Source organism: Pseudophryne corroboree, chromosome 11 (genome assembly GCF_028390025.1).
Source record: "Pseudophryne corroboree isolate aPseCor3 chromosome 11, aPseCor3.hap2, whole genome shotgun sequence".
Lineage (NCBI taxonomy): Eukaryota > Metazoa > Chordata > Amphibia > Anura > Myobatrachidae > Pseudophryne > Pseudophryne corroboree.
Window position 1 is genome coordinate 233,426,265 of NC_086454.1, and position 20,581 is coordinate 233,446,845.

The window sequence follows — 20,581 nt, forward strand, 5'->3', positions numbered from 1 at the left end:
CCTGGCAGCTCTCAGGCAAGGGATCTTGCGCTGCATGACACATTGAGGCTGGATGTATGAGGACGCATCTGTTGTCCTAAATCACAAGTAGATTTGGTTCAAACGTACTCGGACGGCTAGGAGAACGGGTTCAGGCTAGGGAAGCCAATCCCGGGCCATTTTTTCAATCCCGGGTATCGGGATTGAAAAATAGCCAATCCCGGGATACCCGGGATTGGCTTTTAACTCTGTGGCTGCCCCCTCGCCCCACCCCGCCCCGCACACATTACTAACCGTATACCGAGGGCAGGCGGGTGGGGATCTCTTCCTGCACTCCCTCAGTGCACGGCTGACGGCGCAGCGTGACCTCACGCTGCACCAGGGGAGCCGGAAGGAGGAAGCCGGGCAGTGTCTGAGCATCCTGTGGACGCTCAACACTGATCCCTCAATCCCCGGGATTGGACCTTCCAATCCCGGGATTGAATCCCAGCCATTTTTGGCCCTAAATCCTGGGATCTCGCCAATCCCGGGATTGGCCACCATGTTTCAGGCACAGGTTTATGCATTTCTATAGACCGCTTTTGAATTATTTGAGGAGACTTTCATCAGATAATGTCTCTTAACTTTGTGCCACTGCATCTCGCCCTACATCAGCTGCCTTTATTCCAATGTATATATATATATATAGAAAACCAACAACAGTTCAGATATAAATATTAAACTCTGCCAATACCTTTACAATTATATATACATTACATATAAAATGTAAATATAGTACACTTCCAGTGGAGGATTTTACCTGTGTGCTCCAGAAGCCGGCGCTTATCGGGGATTTTGCATCGCCTACCTTATCGGGGCTAATAAGATTGCCCCTGGCGAAGCATTTGCCCACGGTCAATGACCACGGATAATTGGATACCGCCCTATATATGAAAGTATTTTCATATTAGACAAATTACAAAGCGGTTAATTTAAAAACACAAAAAAAATGTATCACTTCAAAAACCATTAGGTTACCACTATGGTTTTATTATAATGATTTAATAATCAGTCTCTTCAATGAAAGCTGTGTAACTATGAAAGCATGTCTTCTGTGTGCTGTTTTGCCAGTACAATACTACGCCTTCTACAAACCGCATGAAAACCCTAAAATATGCAGGTCAGACAGACCTCTTAAAGAAAGGGTCATTTGCTTCTGTGACATTAATGATCTTGGTGTTTAAATGGTTAGTCTTTACAAATGGAACTCATAAAAAGTTGGTCAGAAGAGCATGTCACATCTGTCCCACACATTGTGCTGACTGTCACAACTCTCACTTCCAAAATATTTGTAAGCCAACACATTTTTATGTGGCAACTGCAGTCACACCCGGAATATAAATTTTTAACAGATTGATACAGAACATCACTTATACTCAGAAACCAGCTGACTTTTATTATAATACTCCGTACACAGGGACGTGCAGTAATATGCCCAGAAGGTGCTTGCATTAGAGATCATTATTCAGTGAAGCAGATAAACAGATTATGGTTTCTTCAAAGAAGAGAATATTTGCAAGGACATTCTTATAGTTTAATTGGCTCCTGACAAAAGTAACCCTAGTGCGTACGTGGTAGAGAACGTAGATTATAAGTTCCATTGCAGTAGGGACTGATGGAAATGATTAAATAATCTGCTTAAAGCGCTTCATAATATGTAGGTTCTTTATTAAAAAAAAACCTGGTAATAAATATAATCTTACAGCGTATTTGTGGGTATATTAACCCTAAAAGTAATATGCAGTACAGGCCAGGGCATCATCTATATCAGGGGTGGCCAACCAGTCAGAGACAAAGAGCCAAAAAAAATGTGTTAGGTACGTCAAAGAGCCGACATCAAGCCAAAGGTGCACATGCAAAAATTGGGTGTGGCCTTGTGCCTTCTAGGCCACGTCCCTGGTATAAAATACAATGAAAAAGCCAGATCCAACATAAAATACATTGAAAAAGCCACTTCCACATAAATTAATTGTAAAAGCCAGATCCACATAAAATATATTGAAAAATCCAGATTCACATAATACACTTCAGCTCCCCCATGTGTCACTCCAACCAGCACCCTCTTGTCACTCCAACCAGCACCCTCTTTTCACTTCAGCCAGCACCCTCTTGTCACTTCAGCCAGCACGCTCATGTGTCACTTCAGCTTCCCCCAGTTCTTGCCACTGCAGCAGCCCCTTATGTGTCCTCTGTTTGCTGGTGGGTGTCTCATCTCTGGTATCTGGCTCCCTGAGTTCTAAGTCCCCGTAGTGCTGCTGCGTGTTTTTCTGGAGAGCAGTTGTTAACGGATCTGTTGTGGTCATGTGACTTTGTGTGTTAGGAGCCACATATGAAGAAAGAAAGAGCCGCATGTGGCTCAAGAGCCACAGGTTGGCCACCACTGATCTATATGCACTGGTTTTCACAGCAGGTGATGTTTTGAGGATCTCTGTCTGTGGAAACAGGTGGGATAATTACTGACTCAGCACAATAGATTAATTAACTCACATGTGCATAATTAAAGAAATCCATAAAATATGACCTGTTTGTGGCACTTGAAGACTGGCGCTGAGAACTTTTAATACTTTTATGTAAATTGTGACCATCTTACAGCGGTATCCGGTCTTAAGGTCGACAGCACTTAGGTCGACCACTATTGGTCGACATGCATTAGTTTGACATGGTGACTAGGTCAACACATGAAAAGGTCGACATGGGTTTTTCACATTTTTTTCTTCATTTTTTAACTTTTTCGTACTTTACGATCCACGAAGACTACGATTGGGAATAGTAACCTGTGCCAAGTGCAACAGTAGCAGAGAGAGGCACCTTGCCACAAGTTGCTCGCCATGTGAGAGGACACGGTGCATTAATTGTGGTTCCCGGTCACTTTATGAAGAAAACGACACCAAAAAAACATAAACAACTAATGTTGACCTTTTGTCATGTCGACCTAATGACAGTGTCGACCTATTTCATGTGTCGACCTAGTCACTGTCGACCAATAGTGGTCGACCTAATGACTGTCGATCTAGTTACTGTCGACCCTATGAACCACACCTCTTACAGCTTCAGTAGTTAAAACATAGGCAGTTATGAATACATTAAGATGCCTGTATACTGTGCTACTTATAGCATACATGGGACCAAAACTGCCTCCATTACTAGCACTGAAAATTCCTTGAAAGATGTCTCTTTCCATCTATAAATAAGTTTATTTAATAAGTTGTACATGCCCTCTTACAACATAATACGTTTTATCTTTCTAGCTGTGCTTCTCAGCAATGTTTTTGTATAATGTAGCATGTATATTCTTGTTGCACAGTCAGAATTGCAACACAACAGTTCACACTCTTGTAATTGTGTAGTTATCAGGGCTGTAATAAACATACACGTGGTCCCACAGTACACCAGTAGTTTGGACTTATTAGCACTAATAAGTAGTGGTTTTATTTTCTCTAGCTTAGTCTGACTGGGTACTGTACTGTAATTAATGTTGAGTTGTCATACCTATCTAATAGATCAGCATAGTAACATTTTAAGCATTGTATATTTTTCAGGCACCGATGCCAAAACCAAGATCACGGAAACCTCCAGCAGACAAGAAAGTCTCATTTGTTGATAATAATATTAAAATTATGGTAAGTACTCTTCATTATCTTTGGATTAATATATTGCAGTTCCTGTGCATTTCCAGGACCGTCATGCCGTTACTGTTCCCTGTAGTACCTGACTATCACATACAGTACATTTTTTAAATCAGGTATTTTTTTATTGTTTTGCAAGAGAAAAAATAGAGAGAAAAAAACAAAACAAAAAAGAACATTATAACAAACAATTCTAATAAACAGTTACAAAATGAAATTTGTGCTTTGTAAGTAGTTCTTCTACATATTAAGTGCATTATGTGGATATAGGACACAGTCACATCCACTCATCAAAACAAATATAGAAGAGTAATCAAGAGAATCAAGTATCGTGCTAGAATACATGAGAAGAAAATGAAGGGAGGCGGGCCGGGCCGTACCAGAAGCAGTACACCACTGCAATCGACACACACTCATTATTTAAAGCAGGGGGCCAATAGAGTACGGGGAGTTCCTCCAAAGAGCCCAAATCTTATCAAATTTCAATAGAGAATTACGTTTAGTGTACATAAATCGTTCATGGGAAAGGGTAGAATTTACAAGGGCAACCCATTCAGCAGATGGTGGAGGAGCACGAGCCATCCAGGTGCGATCGATACACACTCGGGCCAATGCTAGAACAATATTCACATAGAGGCAGGAGTGAAGTGGGAGGCAGTCCCTCAAATCAAAACCAAAAATACAGATATGCGGAGTCAACAACGGGATCCGAACACCCGTCCGGGCTATAGATATCGTGACATCTTCCCAAAAAGCATACACCCACGGGCACTGCCAGAGCAAGTGCCAGAACCCAGCAGCTGGAGCGGAGCATTTCGGGCATTTATCAGAGGTCGAGCCTCCAAATTTAAACAGACGAGAAGGAGTCCAGTAGACCCTATGTAAAATATAAAGCTGTATCTGCTGGAATCTAGCACTCGCCGAGGCCGCACGCGGGGAAGCCAATATATGACTCCAATCCTCCTCATTAATTTCACCTAAATCATGCATCCATTTGGCCTTGAGGGTGGATAGCCCAACCAATCCAGAAGAGGAGAGAAGGGAGGAGTACGAAGCCGAGACCCTCCCACGAGAAGGCAAAGTACGAATTAATTTATGAACAGGGGATTCAGAAAGTTGTGGAGCAGAGCCCCGCCACTGTGCTATCAGAGCATGCCGAAGCTGTAAATAGCGGAAAAAATATTGTCTAGGGATACTATATGTAGTGGATAGGTGCTCATAACTATGGAGTACCCCATCCTGATAAAGTTGTCCCACTGCAGTCACCTCATACGAAATCCAAATCAAACCACCCTCCATTTTAAAGAGCTCTGAGAAATTTATATTATTCCAAAGTGGAGAGCAGGGGTCCACTGTGGGATCTCCAAACAGCTTCTCAGCCGCCAACCATACTCTACGAGCCTGTTGTAACAATGGGGGGAGAGAGGTCAGCGGAGTATTAGCTAATAAAAACTGCAATGGAGAGAACGAGAGGCCAGCCCTGTCTAAAAGAGCCACAGGAAGGCTCCCATAATCCCCAGGAGTAACCCATTCATAAAGTTGTACAAGTTGGGCAGCCAAATAATATAAGCGTATATCCGTCAAGGCCAGCCCACCCTCAGCTCTGGGTCTACTAAGCGTTTTATATGCAATACGTGCCCGTTTAGCACCCCAGATAAAGGAAGTAATATATCGGGAGATCAACAAAAATTGTGAGGCAGGAATATAAACCGGTGAGTTCTGTAGTATATAAAGAAATTTGGGTTGGATAATCCTTTTGATAATAGTTATACGGCCCGTCACAGTTAAAGGGAGTTTCTGCCAGATGCGTGCCTTCATACGCAGATTATCAATCTGAGTGGTCAGATTCAGGACAACAAAATCTTTAGGGAGTGAGAGATTTGAATACCAAGGTATTTAAATTGAGTGCACCATTGGAGGGGAAGGTCATAGGAGGATGGGGGTAAAGTAGAGGGACTTAGCGGAAACCCCACAGATTTGCTCCAGTTAATACAGATTCCGGGAAAAAAAACAAATTCCCGTAGCAATTCCAAAAGGGCAGGCAATGAGGGGGATACATCTTTTAAGAATAAAATCATGTCGTGTGCATAGTCCCAATCTTTTCTTCCTGGCCCGCAACCCAGAGCCCCGCTATATGCACTGCGGCTCTAACTGCGCAGGCTAAAGGTTCCACAGCAAGAGCAAAAAGTAGCGGGGACAGAGGACACCCCTGACGAGTACCCCTCTGCAACCGAAAAGATTCAGTAGTAAAGCCATTAACCACAACTCTTGCAGCTGGACAGGAATATAAAAGTTTAACCCAGGACAAAAAGTTCGGGCCTACCCCAAATCTGGCCAGGGACTTCCAGAGATAAACCCATTCTATGGAATCAAAAGCACGGGCAGCATCGAGAGAAACCACAATCGCGCCGTCCAAATCATCCCCCGCTGTCACTGACCTAGGTTGGGGGTGTTGTGAACTCGGGGGTTCTCCCGATGGTAGGGGAGAGGAACCACAGTTAGGTCGGAACAGGGATGGCTTGATATAGGTCTTCCTCATACAGGACTCTGACAGTAAAGCTTGGTGAAAATATTAAAGAACTTTATTGCAGGAAGGGAGCAACACAATGTCACATAGCAGAGAAGGAACGTATGGGGGGAATATCCAGGCCTATAGGAGAACTTGTAAGCAATGTTAAAGATTCCAGGAAAAGAAGTACTTGTGAGTGTTGGTACAAGATAATAGTGACTGAAGAACTTGTGAGTGATGTTTTTAAAGATACTGATGATTTGAAGAACTGGTGAACGGTGGTTAAAGACTCTGATGATTTGAAACACTTGTGAGCGGTGGATAAAGACACTGATGATTTGTATGACTTGAGAGCGGTGACTAAAGATACTGATGATTTACAGAACTTGAGAGCGGTGGTTAAAGACACTGATGATTTGTATGACTTGAGAGCGGTGATTAAAGACACTGTAGAACTTGAGAACGGTGGTTAAAGACACTGATGATTTGTATGACTTGAGAGCGATGATTAAAGACACTGTAGAACTTGGGAGCGGTGGTTAAAGACACTGGTAACTTGCAAAACTTGGGAGCGGTGGTTAAAGACACTGCTAACTTGCAAAACTTGGGAGCGGTGGTTAAAGACACTGATGACTTGTAGAATTTGAGAACGGTGTTTAAAGACACTGATGACTTGTAGAACTTGAGAGCGGTGTTTAGCCCGCAGCCCACGCTGACTCCAAGAAGCACTGGTGACTGGATTGCAGAGGAACACACCAGCCGCTGCATACGCTGGAACTGTGCAGCAACTGGCACCTGGAAGTGCCGGAGACACTGGGGTACGACTGCAGAGAGATTCGCCGGGAACAAGAGCACTGGCATCCACTTCAGGGGAAAAGACGATACTCAGGCGCCGAGGCTCTGCCCGGCGTCTGCCTTTGAATCTCCCGCCTCCGCTGGATTGGCGGAACAGTCTGATGTCACCTGCTCCCCCCCCACGTGATGCCAGGTGTCATGGCGGCGCCCCTGCCCCGGGGAACCGCCGGGAGCCGCGCCAGCCACACGCCGTAGCCCGTGGACCATCGAAGGCGGAGGCCGCAACACAGACCAGCAGGCACGCAGGGGTAAGCGCGGTGAACGCCACCTATGGCGTGTGACAGTACCCCCTCCTCCAGGAGTGGCCCCCGGACACTTTCCAGGTTTTGTTGGATGTCTGGAATGGAAAATCCGCACCAGTCGGGGAGCCATAACTTCAGTAGCCTTGACCCAGCTCTTCTCCTCGGGGACAAAACCTTTCCACTCCACCAAATACTGTAGATTCTTGTGAAGATAACGAGAGTCAAGAATAGCTTTGATTTCAAAGTCCGTTCCAGCTTCAGACTCTGCAGAGGTTGGCCTCGGGGACTTTAAATGGAACCGGTTTAAAATAAGGGGGCGAAGGACAGAGACATGAAAGGAGTTTGGGATCCGGAGGTGGGAAGGCAATCCCAATTTGCAGACAACCGGGTTCAGGACTTGTAACACGGGGTAAGGACCAATAAACTTTGGGGCGAACTTCATAGTGGGCACCCTTAACCGGAGGTTGCGGGTGGAAAGCCATACCCTGTCACCAACCTTGTATTGCGGAGCTGCTCGTCGCTTCCTATCCACAAAGAACTTATAGCGGCCGGAGACTCTCTTGAGATTAGCATGAACTCGACTCCAAATTTGGCTGAAGTGCCGAAGAGTAGAGGCTGCAGCAGGAACATCCTCCGGAGGACAAATGGGTAATTCAGGAACTTGAGGATGGAACCCATAATTAATGAAAAATGGGGACAGGTATGGGCGCCCCTGCCCCGGGGAACCGCCGGGAGCCGCGCCAGACAGATGCCGGAGCCCATATCCAGCTAGGCCACGCCCCATCACATACAGTACATTGGTTATACCAGCAGGGGGTACAAAGGGGATAATTACTGTTCACTATTCTATGAATAATACTGGAAACACAATTAGCACAGTAGATCAAACCTTGAAGTGGAATGGCTGGAATAACAGAAGACCACACAGAGGGGCAGATGTATGATACCAGCACATATCTTGCCTGTATGGGTCTTCCTCCTCTTTACTTAGGCAAAATAGGAAGCACTAGCACCGAGATGTAATAAAATCTCAGCTGCCGGAGAGGGGGAGTGAAAACTCCACCCTCCGGCAATGCCTGTCAGAGCATCAGCTTAGCGCTGGTGAACTGTGTCTTTCCCCCGGCCGGCTCCAGTGGGCATATGCAAAACCTTGCTTCTGTCGCTAGATCTGCTGTACAGCCCAGAGTCGGCAGCCCCCGCAGCCAGTGGCAGAGCTGTCCCTGCTGTGGTGTATGGGCAAAGACACCTGCAGCTGTTGAAATCGATAGCTACAGGTGTCAGAACGATCAGTGCCACGGACTGTTCATACATTGCCCTGCATATCAGTGTGCTATCTTAATGATAGCAGCGCCGATAATGACAGGGGAGCATACCGCCCCTGTCACTTGCCACACACCTCCAAAGTCATACATGGTGGAGAAGCGGTATCCGTGCGCTCATATCACTTCTCCCTCATAACGGAGGAACATGCATCGGGGCCAGAGTATCACACCTGTCCACAAAGAACAGGAATTTGAAGCTACAATGGTCAGGACTCAACAGAACTGGACAGTTGAGGATTGGAAAAAAGTCAACTAACGATGCAAATCCTGAATACCACCGTGACAGTCACATCATAGCATTAATCTTTGGTGTAAACAACATGTCCATGGATCTAGTCTGCCTTGTACAGATGGTGATGTGCCACGGTGTGGGGAATGCTTTTTGGCACACATTAGGACCCTTAACACCTATTGAGCACTGTTTTTAGTGCCACAGCCTACAGATGTGTCCTCATACATTATCGCTACAGTAGCTCCAAACAGCCCCTCTCAGCGCGCCACGTCCTGTGCGTCTCTGCTAGCGCCGGCCATGGGTTTTTATGTCTTTTAAGTCAAAAAAGGGTCTTTGTTGTGATGCAATGTGACTAGGAGGCACCAGGAGACTGTGCTGATTAGTTTTATATGTGGCACTTTTATATCTGTGCGACTGAGTCTCTGAATCTATATACAAAGAGCTATCATGCAGTTTCAATTGCTTTTTTCCATACCAAGTTCTGCCATGTTTCGTATACAGACTCCGTCTCCCCAGATATACAAGTGTCACATAGCAAATTAATCTGCACATTTTCCTGGTGCGTGCTAGTCGCACTGCACTGCAATGAAGATGCATTTCTCTAACGTCCTAAGTGGATGCTGGGGACTCCGTCAGGACCATGGAGAATAGCGGCTCCGCAGGAGACAGGGCACAAAAATAAAGCTTTAGGATTAGGTGGTGTGTACTGGCTCCTCCCCCTATGACCCTCCTCCAAGCCTCAGTTAGGTTTTTGTGCCCGTCCGAGCAGGGTGCAATCTAGGTGGCTCTCTTAAAGAGCTGCTTAGAAAAGTTTTTTAGGTTTTTTATTTTCAGTGAGTCCTGCTGGCAACAGGCTCACTGCATCGAGGGACTTAGGGGAGAGAATTTCAACTCACCTGCGTGCAGGATGGATTGGATTCTTAGGCTACTGGACACCATTAGCTCCAGAGGGAGTCGGAACACAGGTCTCACCCTGGGGTTCGTCCCGGAGCCGCGCCGCCGACCCCCCTTACAGATGCTGAAGATTGAAGGTCCGGAAACAGGCGGCAGAAGGCTCTTCAGTCTTCATGAAGGTAGCGCACAGCACTGCAGCTGTGCGCCATTGTTGTCACACACTTCACACCAAGCGGTCACGGAGGGTGCAGGGCGCTGCTGGGGGCGCCCTGGGCAGCAATATTTTAATACCTTAAGGCAAAAGAATACATCACATATAGCCATTAAGGCTATATGTATGTATTTAACCCATGCCAGTTATCTAAATCTACGGGAGGAAAGCCCGCCGAAATAGGGGGCGGGGCTTATTCTCCTCAGCACACAGCGCCATTTTCCTGCTCAGCTCCGCTGTGAGGAAGGCTCCCAGGACTCTCCCCTGCACTGCACTACAGAAACAGGGTAAAACAGAGAGGGGGGGCATTTTTTGGCGATATATTGGATATATTTAAGTTGCTATAAGGAACAACACTTATATAAGGTTGTTCCCATATATATTATAGCGCTTGGGTGTGTGCTGGCAAACTCTCCCTCTGTCTCCCCAAAGGGCTAGTGGGGTCCTGTCTTCGATAAGAGCATTCCCTGTGTGTCTGCTGTGTGTCGGTACGTGTGTGTCGACATGTATGAGGACGATGTTGGCGTGGAGGCAGAGCAATTGCCGATAATGGTGATGTCACCCCCCAGGGAGTCGACACCGGAATGGATGGCTTTGTTTATGGAATTACGTGATAATGTCAGCACATTACAAAAATCAGTTGACGACATGAGACGGCCGGCAAACCAGTTAGTACCTGCCCAGGCGTCTCAGACACCGTCAGGGGCTGTAAAGCGCCCTTTACCTCAGTCGGTCGACACAGACCCAGACACAGACACTGAATCTAGTGTCGACGGTGATGAAACAAATGTATTTTCAAGTAGGGCCACACGTTATATGATCACGGCAATGAAGGAGGCTTTGCATATCTCTGATACTGCAAGTACCACAAAAAGGGGTATTATGTGGGGGGTGAAAAAACTACCTGTAGTTTTTCCTGAATCAGAGGAATTAAATGATGTATGTGATGAAGCGTGGCTTAACCCAGATAGAAAAATGCTAATTTCAAAAAAGTTATTAGCATTATACCCTTTCCCGCCAGAGGTTAGGGCGCGCTGGGAAACACCCCCTAGGGTGGATAAGGCGCTCACACGCTTATCAAAACAAGTGGCGTTACCGTCTCCTGATACGGCCGCCCTCAAGGATCCAGCAGATAGGAGACTGGAAACTACCCTAAAAAGTATATACACACATACTGGTGTTATACTGCGACCGGCCATCGCCTCAGCCTGGATGTGCAGTGCTGGGGTCGTCTGGTTGGAGTCCCTGACTGAAAATATTGATACCCTGGATAGGGACAGTATTTTATTGACTATAGAGCAATTAAAGGATGCTTTCCTTTATATGCGAGATGCGCAGAGAGATATTTGCACTCTGGCATCGAGAGTAAATGCGATGTCCATATCTGCCAGAAGGAGTTTATGGACGCGACAGTGGTCAGGTGATGCGGATTCCAAACGACATATGGAAGTATTGCCGTATAAAGGGGAGGAATTATTTGGCGTCGGTCTATCGGATCTGGTGGCCACGGCAACTGCCGGAAAATCCACCTTTTTACCTCAGACCCCCTCCCAACAGAAAAAGACACCGTCTTTTCAGCCGCAGTCCTTTCGGTCCTATAAGAACAAGCGGTCAAAAGGACAGTCATATCTGCCTCGGGGCAGAGGAAGGGGTAAGAGAGGGCAGCAAGCAGCCCCTGCCCAGGAACAGAAGCCCTCCCAGGGTTCTGCAAAGCCCTCAGCATGACGCTGGGGCCTTACAAGCGGACTCAGGAACGGTGGGGGGTCGACTCAAGAATTTCAGCGCACAGTGGGCTTGCTCACAGGTGGACCCCTGGATTCTGCAGGTAGTATCTCAGGGTTACAGGTTGGAATTCGAGAAGTCTCCCCCTCGCCGGTTCCTAAAGTCTGCTTTGCCAACGTCTCCCTCAGACAGGGCGACGGTATTGGAAGCCATTCACAAGCTGTTTGCTCAGCAGGTGATAGTCAAGGTACCCCTCCTACAACAGGGAAAGGGGTATTACTCCACGCTATTTGTGGTACCGAAGCCGGACGGCTCGGTAAGACCTATTCTAAATCTGAAATCTTTGAACCTGTACATACAAAAATTCAAGTTCAAGATGGAGTCACTCAGAGCAGTGATAGCGAATCTGGAAGAAGGGGACTTTATGGTGTCCCTGGACATAAAGGATGCTTACCTGCATGTCCCAATTTGCCCTTCACATCAAGGGTACCTCAGGTTCGTGGTGCAAAACTGTCATTATCAGTTTCAGACGCTGCCGTTTGGATTGTCCACGGCACCTCGGGTCTTTACCAAGGTAATGGCCGAAATGATGATTCTTCTGCGAAGAAGAGGCGTATTAATTATCCCTTACTTGGACGATCTCCTGATAAGGGCAAGGTCCAGAGAACAGCTGGAGGACGGAGTAGCACTAACCCAAGTAGTGCTGCAACAACACGGGTGGATTCTGAATTTTCCAAAATCTCAGTTGACCCCGACAACACGTCTGCTGTTCCTGGGAATGATTCTGGACACGGTTCAGAAAAAGGTGTTTCTTCCGGAGGAAAAAGCCAGGGAGTTATCCGAACTTGTCAGGAACCTCCTAAAACCAGGGACAGTGTCTGTGCATCAATGCACAAGAGTCCTGGGAAAGATGGTGGCTTCTTACGAAGCGATTCCATTCGGCAGATTCCACGCACGAACTTTTCAGTGGGATCTGCTGGACAAATGGTCCGGATCGCATCTGCAGATGCATCAGCGGATAACCTTATCGCCACGGACAAGGGTGTCTCTTCTGTGGTGGTTGCAGAGTGCTCATCTGTTAGAGGGCCGCAGATTCGGCATACAGGACTGGGTCCTGGTGACCACGGATGCCAGTCTGAGAGGCTGGGGAGCGGTCACACAAGGAAGAAACTTCCAGGGAGTATGGTCAAGCCTGGAGATGTCTCTTCACATAAATATACTGGAGCTAAGAGCGATTTACAATGCTCTAAGTCTGGCAAAACCCCTGCTTCAGGGTCAGCCGGTGTTGATCCAGTCGGACAACATCACGGCAGTCGCCCACGTAAACAGACAGGGCGGCACAAGAAGCAGGACAGCAATGGCAGAAGCTGCAAGGATTCTTCGCTGGGCGGAAGATCATGTGATAGCACTGTCAGCAGTATTCATTCCGGGAGTGGACAACTGGGAAGCAGACTTCCTCAGCAGACACGATCTACACCCGGGAGAGTGGGGACTTCATCCAGAAGTCTTCCACATGATTGTGAACCGTTGGGAAAAACCAATGGTGGATATGATGGCGTCCCGCCTCAACAAAAAACTGGACAGGTATTGCGCCAGGTCAAGAGATCCTCAGGCAATAGCTGTGGACGCTCTGGTAACACCGTGGGTGTTCCAGTCAGTGTATGTGTTCCCTCCTCTGCCTCTCATACCAAAAGTACTGAGAATTATACGGCAGAAGGGAGTAAGAACGATACTAGTGGCCCCGGATTGGCCAAGAAGAACTTGGTACCCGGAACTTCAAGAGATGCTCACGGAGGATCCGTGGCCTCTACCGTGTCTATTCCAAGACTTACCGCGGCTGCGTTTGACGGCATGGCGGTTGAACGCCGAATTCTAAAGGAAAAAGGCATTCCGGAAGAGGTCATTCCTACACTGGTAAAAGCCAGGAAGGAGGTGACTGCACAACATTATCACCGCATTTGGAGAAAATATGTTGCGTGGTGTGAGGCCAGGAAGGCCCCCACGGAGGAATTTCAACTGGGTCGATTCCTACATTTCCTGCAAACAGGATTGTCTATGGGCCTCAAATTGGGGTCCATTAAGGTTCAAATTTCGGCCCTGTCGATTTTCTTCCAGAAAGAATTGGCTTCAGTTCCTGAAGTCCAGACTTTTGTAAAAGGAGTACTACATATACAGCCCCCGGTTGTGCCCCCAGTGGCACCGTGGGATCTTAATGTAGTCTTGGATTTTCTCAAATCCCATTGGTTTGAGCCGCTCAAATCGGTGGAGCTGAAGTATCTCACATGGAAAGTAACCATGCTACTGGCCCTGGCTTCAGCCAGGAGAGTATCAGAATTGGCGGCTTTATCATATAAGAGCCCATATCTGATTTTCCATACGGACAGGGCAGAACTGCGGACGCGTCCTCATTTTCTGCCTAAGGTGGTGTCAGCGTTTCACCTGAACCAGCCTATTGTGGTGCCTGCGGCTACTAACGAGTTGGAGGATTCCAAGTTGTTGGACGTGGTCCGGGCATTGAAAATATATATTTCAAGAACGGCGGGAGTCAGAAAGTCTGACTCACTGCTTATATTGTATGCACCCAACAAGATGGGTGCTCCTGCTTCTAAGCAGACGATTGCTCGTTGGATTTGTAGCACAATTCAACTTGCACATTCTGTGGCAGGCTTGCCACAACCTAAATCTGTCAAGGCCCATTCCACAAGGAAAGTGGGCTCATCCTGGGCGGCTGCCCGGGGAGTCTCGGCATTACAACTCTGCCGAGCTGCTACTTGGTCAGGGGCAAACACGTTTGCAAAATTCTACAAATTTGATACCCTGGCTGAGGAGGACCTTGAGTTCTCTCATTCGGTGCTGCAGAGTCATCCGCACTCTCCCGCCCGTTTGGGAGCTTTGGTATAATCCCCATGGTCCTGACGGAGTCCCCAGCATCCACTTAGGACGTTAGAGAAAATAAGAATTTACTTACCGATAATTCTATTTCTCGTAGTCCGTAGTGGATGCTGGGCGCCCATCCCAAGTGCGGATTGTCTGCAATACTTGTACATAGTTATTGTTACAAAAAAATCGGGTTGTTATTTGTTGTGAGCCGTCTGTTCAGAGGCTCCTACGTTTGTCATACTGTTAACTGGGTTCAGATCACAAGTTATACGGTGTGATTGGTGTGGCTGGTATGAGTCTTACCCGGGGTTCAATATCCTTCCTTATTGTGTACGCTCGTCCGGGCACAGTATCCTAACTGAGGCTTGGAGGAGGGTCATAGGGGGAGGAGCCAGTACACACCACCTAATCCTAAAGCTTTATTTTTGTGCCCTGTCTCCTGCGGAGCCGCTATTCCCCATGGTCCTGACGGAGTCCCCAGCATCCACTACGGACTACGAGAAATAGAATTATCGGTAAGTAAATTCTTATTTTTCGGGTAAAAAGATGTGGAAAAAACCACTGGGAGCTAACAGAGTCACACAGGACCTAGCAGCTCACTCGCGCAAGGCGTGTCTAATCTCATGGTGTAATGAGGCTAGTTGTATGAGGACACATTTGTACCTGAATATTATTGCTGACCAACAGAATATTGTGCCATGCCACAATGCACCCGTCATCTCAGTCTGGCCTATGAACATTGAAATGTGTTTGGTGTGTTAAAATGGCATCCAGTCACCTGATTTCAGTCCGGTAGAGCACATTCACATTTGAGATGTGGCGGAACATGAAATTCACAATATTAATCTACAGCTGTGTGATGCTGTCATGTCAGCATGGACCAGAATCTCTAAGGATGTTTCCCGCACCATGTTGAGTACATTCTAAGCATTATCCAGGGTGTTCTGGGGCAAAGGTGAGTCCTACCCAGTACTAGAAAGTCATGTGCAATAAAGTGGCCACCAAGTTTATATTCTTTAATGTATGCCAATTTGTCATATATTAAGAAAAAATTACTTCTTTATGGTATGTATTTATTCTAGTCATTTAAACCTTTAATGATAATGCATATCTTTTTGTGTGATTGCAGGATCCTGTTGATCAAACAGTTGATGAAGAAACCTCAGTAATTATGAAAAATCCTGTAAACATCTTAAATATTTCTGAGGTATGTCTTATATAATACTTTGTGCACACCGTTTAACGTCTGAGTGAATTGTGTTTTATTAGGAGGAGGAGTAGCATAGAGCTCTGTAATTAACCAAATTGCCCCTCCGTTTCTCTGTGAAATGTGTCTCTGTCACTAAAGTAGTAAAAATAGGATTTTGGTTTTCTCGTAGTCCGTAGAGGATGCTGGGGTCCATATTAGTACAATGGGGTATAGACGGGTCCACCAGGAGTCATTGGCACTTTAAGAGTTTAATAGTGTGGGCTGGCTCCTCCCTCTATGCCCCTCCTACCAGACTCGGTCTAGAAACTGTGCCCGAGGAGACGACATACTTCGAGAGAAGGAATTACACAGATAGTGTCGAGATTCATACCAGCTCACACAAACATGGAAATCCGCCCAACATGCCGGAACAACTCAGCAACAGCTGAAACAGTAAATAACGCAGAACTTACCTAGGAACCAGGTAACACTGAACCATAAACCAATGCAGGAAACGAAGCGCTGGGCGGGCGCCCAGCATCCTCTACGGACTACGAGAAAAGGATTTACCGGTAGGTAACCAAACTCCTATTTTCTCTAACGTCCTAGAGGATGCTGGGGTCCATATTAGTACCATGGGGATGTACCAAAGCTCCCAGTACGGGAGGGAGAGCGTGAAGGCTCCTGCAACACTGCCTGACCAAACTTGAGGTCATCCGAGGCCAAAGTATCGAACTTGCAAACATGTTCGACCCAGACCAAGTAGCTGCTCGGCAGAGTTGTAACGCCGAGACACCCTGGGCAGCCGCCCAGGAAGAACTCACTTTACAAGTAGAGTGGGCTTTTACGGATTTCGGACACGACAATTCTGCCGTGGAATAAGCATGCTGGATAGTAAACCTGATCCAGCGTGAAATTGACTGCTTAGAAGCAGGACATCCAATTTTCTTTGGATCATAGAGGACAAACAGAGAGTCACTCTTCCTATGACGAGCCGTCCTCTTCACGTAAATCTTCAAAGTCCTCACTACATCCAAGGCCTTTGAAGTAATTGAGGAGTCAGTAGCCACTGGCACCACAATAGGTTGGTTGATGTGGAAAGCCGACACAACCTTAGGTAGTAACTGTGGACGAGTCCTAAGTTCTGCCCTGTCTTCATGGTAGATCAGATAGGGGCATTTACAGGATAAAGCCCCCAATTACGACACGCTTCGTGCAGAAGCCAAGGCCAACAAGGTGACCGCCTTCCACGTGAGAAACTTGAGATCAGCCTCCTGTAGAGGCTCAAACCAAGCAGATTGTAGGAACTGCAACACCACATCAAGATCCCATGGAGCCGTAGGCGCCACAAAGGGAGGCTGGATGTGCAGAACCCCTTTCAAAAAGGTCTGAACCTCAGGAAGAACAGACAATTGTTTTTGAAAGAAGATGGACAAAGCAGAGATCTGGACCTTGATGGAGCCCAGTCTCAGCCCCATATCCACCCCTGCCTGCAGAAAAAGGAGAAAACGACCAAGTTGAAACTCCACCGCCGGAAACTTCTTGGCCTCACACCAAGAAACATATTTCTTCCTAATGCGATGGTAATGCTTAGACGTTACCCCCTTCCTGGCCAGTATCAGGGTAGGAATGACCTCACTCGGGATACCCTTCTGAGCTAAGATCTGGCGTTCAACCGCCATGCCGTCAAACGAAGCCGCGGTAAGTCTTGATAAGTGAACGGCCCCTGCAGAAGCAGATCCTCCCTAAGTGGTAAAAGCCGTGGATCTTCCAGCAGAAGATCCAGCAGATCCGCGTACCAAGCCCTCCTTGGCCAGTCTGGAGCAATGAGGATTGCCAGAACCTTCGTTCTTCTCACGAGATGAAGAACCCTTGGTATCAGAGGAGGGAACACATACACTGACTTGAACACCCAAGGTGTTACCAGTGCGTCCACTGCCACTGCCTGTGGGTCTCTTGACCTGGAACAATACCTCCGTAGCTTCTTGTTGAGGCGGGAGGCCATCATGTCTATGTGAGGAACCCCCCACCAACCGGTTATCTCCTCGAACAGCTTCGGAGGGAGGCCCCACTCCCCTGGATGGAGATCGTGTCTGCTGAGGAAGTCTGCTTCCCAGTTGTCTACGCCCGGAATGAAGATTGCCGACATCGCCACCGCGTGCCTTTCTGCCCAGATGAGGATCTTTGACACCTCTGCCATGGCAGCTTTGCTCTTCGTTCCGCCTTGTCGGTTTATGTAGGCCACTGTGGTCACGTTGTCCGACTGCACCTGAACAGCACGATCCTGTAGAAGGTGTGCTGCTTGCAGAAGGACGTTGTAAACGGCCCTGAGTTCCAGGATGTTTATTGGGAGAAGTGACTCTTGATCCGACCATCGACCTTGAAAGGTTATCCCCAGAGCGACCACTCCCCAACCTCTTAGACTTGCATCTGTGGTCAAAAGGATCCAGTCTTGAATTCCGAACCTTCGGCCTTCCAGAAGGTGTGGAAGTTGCAGCCACCAGAGAAGTGAAATCCTGGCTTTCGGAGACAGGCGTATCCTCTTGTGCATGTGTAGGTGAGAGCCCGACAACTGGTCCAAGAGGTCCAGTTGAAAAGGTCGAGCATGAAACCTGCCGTACTGCAGAGCCTCATAGGCAGCAACCATCTTCCCTAGAAGGCGTATGCATTGATGAACGGATACCCGGGTAGGCCGTAGGACATCCCGGACCATAGTTTGAATCACCAACGCTTTCTCTGCCAGGAGAAATACCCTCTGCACTTCCGTATCGAGGATCATTCCCAGGAAAGACAGCCGCCTTGTCGGCTCCAGATGAGACTTTGGAAGATTCAGGATCCAACTGTGCTTCCTGAGCAGCTGTGTCGTGAGTGCGATGGAAAGCAACAACCTCTCCCTGAAGGACGCCTTGATCAGGAGATCGTCCAGATATGGAATTATGTTCACCCCCTGTTCGCGGAGGAGAACTATCATCTCCGCCATCACCTTGGTGAAGATCCTTGGTGCTGTTGAGAGGCCAAACGGCAGTAACTGTAACTGATAGAGATCGTCCATCAGCGCAAACCTGAGATAAGCTTGATGCGGCGCCCAAATTGGAATGTGGAGGTAAGCATCCTTGATGTCCAGGGACACCAAGAACTCCCCCTCCGACAGCCCTGAAATGACAGCTCTCAGAGATTCCATCTTGAATTTGAACTCCTTGAGATAAGGGTTCAAAGCTTTTAAATTTAGAATAGGCCGTACCGAACAATCCGGTTTCGGTACCACAAAAAGGTTTGAATAATAACCCTTGTTCCGTTGCTGAAGGGGGACTTGAACAATGAACTCTGACACCACCAATTTCCTGATGGCCTCCAGAAGAATTGTCCTGTCCGCCAGCAGAGCTGGTAAGCCTGACTTGAAGAAACGGTGAGGCGGGGGCTCTTGAAACTCCAGTCTGTACCCCCTGGACACTATATCCAGACCCGACGACACCCAGACGTGGCTGAACTGCCTGAGTCTCGCCCCCACCTGACCTACCTCCAGGCCTAGCTGTCCACCGTCATGCGGAGGACTTAGGGGTATCAGAAGCGGGCTTCTGGGTCTGGGATCCTGCGGGAGTGGGTTTCCTTTGGCACGACCACCTCTGAAGAAGGTGTTCGAAGGCTTATTCTTCCTAGGCCTCGCGTCCGGAAAGGACTGTGACGTGTTAGATGAAAAGGGCTTCTTCGTAGCCGGCGCATCTGAGGGGAGAAAAAGAGACTTACCTGCGGTAGCCGTGGCAATCCACGCATCCAGTGCCTCCCCAAATATAGCCTGACCTTTGTACGGAAGGCCTTCCACACACTTCCTGGATTCCGCGTCCGCAGACCAGTCGCGCAGCCAGAGACCTCTGCGAGCCGAGACTGAAATGGAGGAGATCCCGGCAGCCATGGAAACCAGGTCCTTCATGGAATCCACCAGGAACCCTGCAGAATCCTGAATATTACGCAAAAACAAATCAACGTCACCTTTGTCCAGCGTAGACGAATCCTCCTGCAGAGTGATCGACCACCTGGCAATAGCTTTAGCAATCCAAGCCCAGGCTATAGTAGGCCGCAATATAGCCCTTGAAGCCGTGTAAATGGATTTCAGCATAGCATCCACCAGGTCCTTTAACGTGGTAGATCCCGGGACCGGTAAAACTGCCTGTTTGGACAGCCTGGATACAGAGGCGTCGACTATCGGCGGGGACTCCCACCTCTTCCTATCTTCCTCTGGGAAGGGAAAAGCCACCAACACCCTCTTGGGAATCTGGAATTTCTTTTCCAGAGTTTCCCATGCCTTTTCAAAGATAGCATTCAATTCTTTGGATGCCGGGAAAGTGAGGGGGGCTTCTTATCTGTGAAGAAGGCCTCCTCCAGCTGTTCCAGAGCTGTGTCTGAAATGTGTAACACATCCCTAACAGCCTCAATCATCAACTGCACCCCCTTGGCAAGTGATGCCGTCCCCCGCAACACATCCCCATCACCGTCTGCAGCGTCAGAGTCGGTGTCCGTGTCATCCTGCATAATTGCAAGTGCACGTTTATGAGAATGTACCGCCGGGGACCCCGCGTCGGTGCTTTGTATGCATACGCAGTTGCAGAGGACTTTGCAATGGCGCCGGTGGGCGTTTATATACTTTTCTGGGCGGCACCTTCAGTTGCCATGTTTAGCAGTTTCATTGCCTTAAAATTTGCAGTTGCATAGGCATTAGCTTACAATCATGAATTAGTTCATGTTCAAGGGCCTTATTCAGAGTTGTACTACCTGCGGCTGTGCAATACCGTATAGCTAATATGCTAATTCAGCAGGAAGCGTGTGGTGGTAATAGACTCCTGCTTCCGTGATTCGCTGCATCAGAATTCCATCTCAAGTCTGTAG

At 47.8% G+C, this 20,581-nt stretch overlaps 1 protein-coding gene across 2 annotated transcripts in view; it reads left to right on the forward strand.

Moving 5' to 3' along the window:
* The window catches only part of RPGRIP1L (RPGRIP1 like), a 451,841-nt gene that overhangs the window by 367,285 nt on the left and 63,975 nt on the right, over positions 1-20,581 (forward strand). For both annotated transcript variants that reach the window (XM_063945288.1, XM_063945289.1), the window contains 2 exons: positions 3,558-3,638; positions 15,641-15,718. In XM_063945288.1, coding sequence (XP_063801358.1) covers positions 3,558-3,638; positions 15,641-15,718 — 159 coding nt within the window. The remainder of the gene's footprint in view (positions 1-3,557; positions 3,639-15,640; positions 15,719-20,581) is intronic.